This window comes from Microtus ochrogaster, unplaced genomic scaffold, assembly GCF_000317375.1.
Source record: "Microtus ochrogaster isolate Prairie Vole_2 unplaced genomic scaffold, MicOch1.0 UNK99, whole genome shotgun sequence".
Classification (NCBI taxonomy): Eukaryota; Metazoa; Chordata; class Mammalia; order Rodentia; family Cricetidae; genus Microtus; species Microtus ochrogaster.
In genome coordinates, this window is record NW_004949197.1 from 798,200 (window position 1) to 801,449 (window position 3,250).

A 3,250-nucleotide genomic window follows, 5' to 3' on the forward strand; every position below is an offset into this window, starting at 1 on the left:
AGTAGCTCTACACAGAAGCCACTAAAGGTCAATCAATCATCAACATGCTACCCATGGCTAACCTTGGCTCGTAGAATTGCATTTATTTCTTCCTCAGTTAACTGTGTTTACTAACACTTCTAAAAACAAAATACTCAGGGAGGAGAGATGGTTTAGCAGTTAAGAGCACTGCCTGCTTTTAAGAGGACCTGGGTTCAATTCCCGGTATCCACACGGCAGCTCAGAACTTTCTGTAGTTCCTGTTCCAGGAAATCTGACCCCATGGCAAAACACCAATGCACATTAAATAAGGCCTCCCCAAGGCTTCCCCATCCCTCAGAGCCCAGGAAGAAGGGGACACAGGGTTCTTACCGGGCAGACCGCAGGAGGGCCAGGGCTTGTGGTGCCTGGCCAGCCAGAAGGCAGTCTTGGATCCTTACCATGGCGTCGACCCGCTGCTCTTCCACGGGCACCTCTGAGGCCGCATCAAAGGGAAGAACGGAGTCGACACTGAGCTCAGGATCCTACAGACAGACACCGCCATGGGAGCAGCGCTAGAGGAAGCCCAGGCTGTCTATAAGAGTACCGTCCGCACAGAGGATAGGCCTTCTCTAACTACCGACCTGGGCACACCGAAGCAGCTGCTCTTCTAGGGCTGGCCACATGGCCTCCAGCTCCCCAGGACCAGCTGAGACATTACCAGAAGCAACACCTTGGTCTTGAACCTTCTTTTTCTTTTTTCTCTTTTTCCTTTTGTTCTACGGAGAAAGAACTGTTTGGTAACAGCAGAAGAGCCACAGAAGTCTCTACCTTCAGTGTTGGAGAAGTGGAATGCAGAGGACACGAGGAGCAGCAATGGACACTGCTTCCTTGTCCTCCAGAAGAAACAAGTCAAGAGAAAATGCCATCGCTTCAGTGCATTAGGAGCCATGATGAGGAAGAGCACAAAATGCCCATTTCTTTTGCTTGCCAACAGTGGCAATGTCTTTTGTTTTTTGGTTTTTTTTCAAGATCGTGAACCTCGAACTCTCTCTGTAAAGAAGACTGGCCTCAAACTCAGAGTGCTGGGTTAAAGGTGTGCCACCATGCCTCGCACGGCAATGTTTTTGTATTTTTATGTTTTTCGAGACAGGGTTTCTCTGTGGCTTTGGAGCCTGTCCTGGAACTAGCTCTGTAGACCAGGCTGGTCTCCATTGTATTTTTTTTTTTTTTTTTTGGTTTTTTTCGAGACAAGGTTTCTCTGTGGTTTTTGGAGCCTGTCCTGGAACTAGCTCTTGTAGACCAGGCTGGTCTCGAACTCACAGAGATCCGCCTGCCTCTGCCTCCCAAGTGCTGGGATTAAAGGCGTGCGCCACCACCGCCCGGCTGTATTTTTTTTTTGATTGTATTTTTTTTAAAGATCTTATTTATTTATTATATATACAGTGTTCTGCCTGCTATCCAGAAGGGGGCACCAGATCTCATTACAGATGTTTGTGAGCCACCATGTAGTTGCTGGGAATTGAACTCAGGGCCTTTGGAAGAGTAGGCAGGCAGTGCTCTTAAGCACTGAGCCATCTGACCAGGCCGACAATGTCTTTGATTTTGTGTGTTCACGGGGACGCGTGTGTGCTGGCACGAGAGCAGAACAGAGAGAAACCTGTGGGAGTCAGTTCTCTCTTTCAACCACGTGGATCCAGATGACCAAACTCCACCTGTCAGGCTTGGTGCCCAGGGCCTTTACCCACTGACTATCTTGTCAGCCCAGGAAGACCTGAAGACGTTTACGGAACAGAGAGTTGCTGTAGGGACAGACACACAACTGGAAAACACATGCAAAGTGAGGAGGAGGCACAGCATGGCCCAGCGGGTAACAGTGCTTTCAGTCGGCCTGATGACTACAGACCCAGTGCTGGAGGAACAGAACTGATTCCACGTTTGCCTTTGACCTCCACATATGTGCCATGGCACATGCTCCCACACACATACACACACATGAATAAATAAATGTAAAAGGCAAAGCATGTAGAAAGAAAGCCTAGAACCTTTCCTTTCTGAAGACCAGGCATGTGAGATAACCCCTGAGCTTTGCATTCTGCTCCTGAGAGTCACGGCTGTGAAGGGCCCACTGCACGGGTCACGTGACAGTCAGGTGGAAACCGGGCCTTTAGTCCCAGCACTCAGGAGGCAGAGGTCAGGATGGTCTACACAGTCAGTTCTAGGCCTGCTAGGGCTACCTGACGAGACTCGCTCAATCCCCCACACCCTTCAAAAAGTCAAACAGGACAGACGGGTGGGAATCCCTGAGGCTTATGCTCGATTCAAGGACTGCAATCACAGGCATGAGGAGCATGGGCTCCGGGGGCCAGGAGGCCAGGGCTTGAATATGGACGGCCAGTGAGACTGCTGTGAATTGTTTAACTCTCTCTGTATCTCTCCGAATGCTCTTACGATGAGTCCAGTATATGAAGCCTTAGGCACAGGAATAACACAAATGGGCTTTAGCACAGCAGCTGCCACACAGACAACCCCAAGCAGAGGACAAACCACTAATGCTCAGAGTCCAGAGTGCAAAAATTACTTTTGTCAAAGTTGTCTTCATTCTTTTGCCTTTCAAGTATAGTTCTGGCAGGATTTTTAAAAAATGAGATTTATTTTTATTTTATGTGTCTGAGTGCTCTGTCAGCATGAATGTATGAATGTATGTGCACCTCATGTGTGCAGCACCTGCAGAGGTCCGAAGAGGACATGAGTAACCCCATGAACTAGAGTATAGAGCACGGTGAGCTTCCTTGTGTGTCAAGGAACTGAACCTGGGTCCTCTGCAAGTCCAGACAGTGCTCTTGGCCACTGAGTCATCTTTCCAGCCTTACTTTCTTTAATATTTATGTGCATGAATGTTTCGCTATTGTACATGTTTTGTTATCATATGTACACACACAGCATATGTGACTGGTGCCCTCTGGGGTTCTGGGTAACCTGGAGATGAAGTTACAAATGGTTGAGCCCACACATGGCCCTGGGAACCAAGCCTGCGTCTTTTGCAATGACTGCAAGTGCTCTTAATCGCTGAGCCACATCTGTAGCTCAGTTCTGACACTGTATGATTTATTTTTATTTTATGTTCACTGGTGTTTCACCTGCATGTATGTGTGTGTGAACGTGCCAGATGCCCTGGAACTGGAGTTACACACAAGTGTGAGCTGCCATGTGGGTGCTGGGTTCTCTGGGAGAGCAGCCAGTGCTCTTAAGCACTGAGCCTTCTCTCCAGACCAGATCTGACTTTATTTTA

General features: G+C 48.6%; 1 protein-coding gene across 1 annotated transcript in view; it reads right to left on the reverse strand.

Moving 5' to 3' along the window:
• The window catches only part of Timeless (timeless circadian regulator), a 20,604-nt gene that overhangs the window by 6,684 nt on the left and 10,670 nt on the right, over positions 1 to 3,250 (reverse strand). The window contains exons 14-15 of the mRNA XM_026778012.1: positions 603 to 737; positions 352 to 503 (exon numbers count right to left, since the gene is read on the reverse strand). Coding sequence (XP_026633813.1) covers positions 352 to 503; positions 603 to 737 — 287 coding nt within the window. The remainder of the gene's footprint in view (positions 1 to 351; positions 504 to 602; positions 738 to 3,250) is intronic.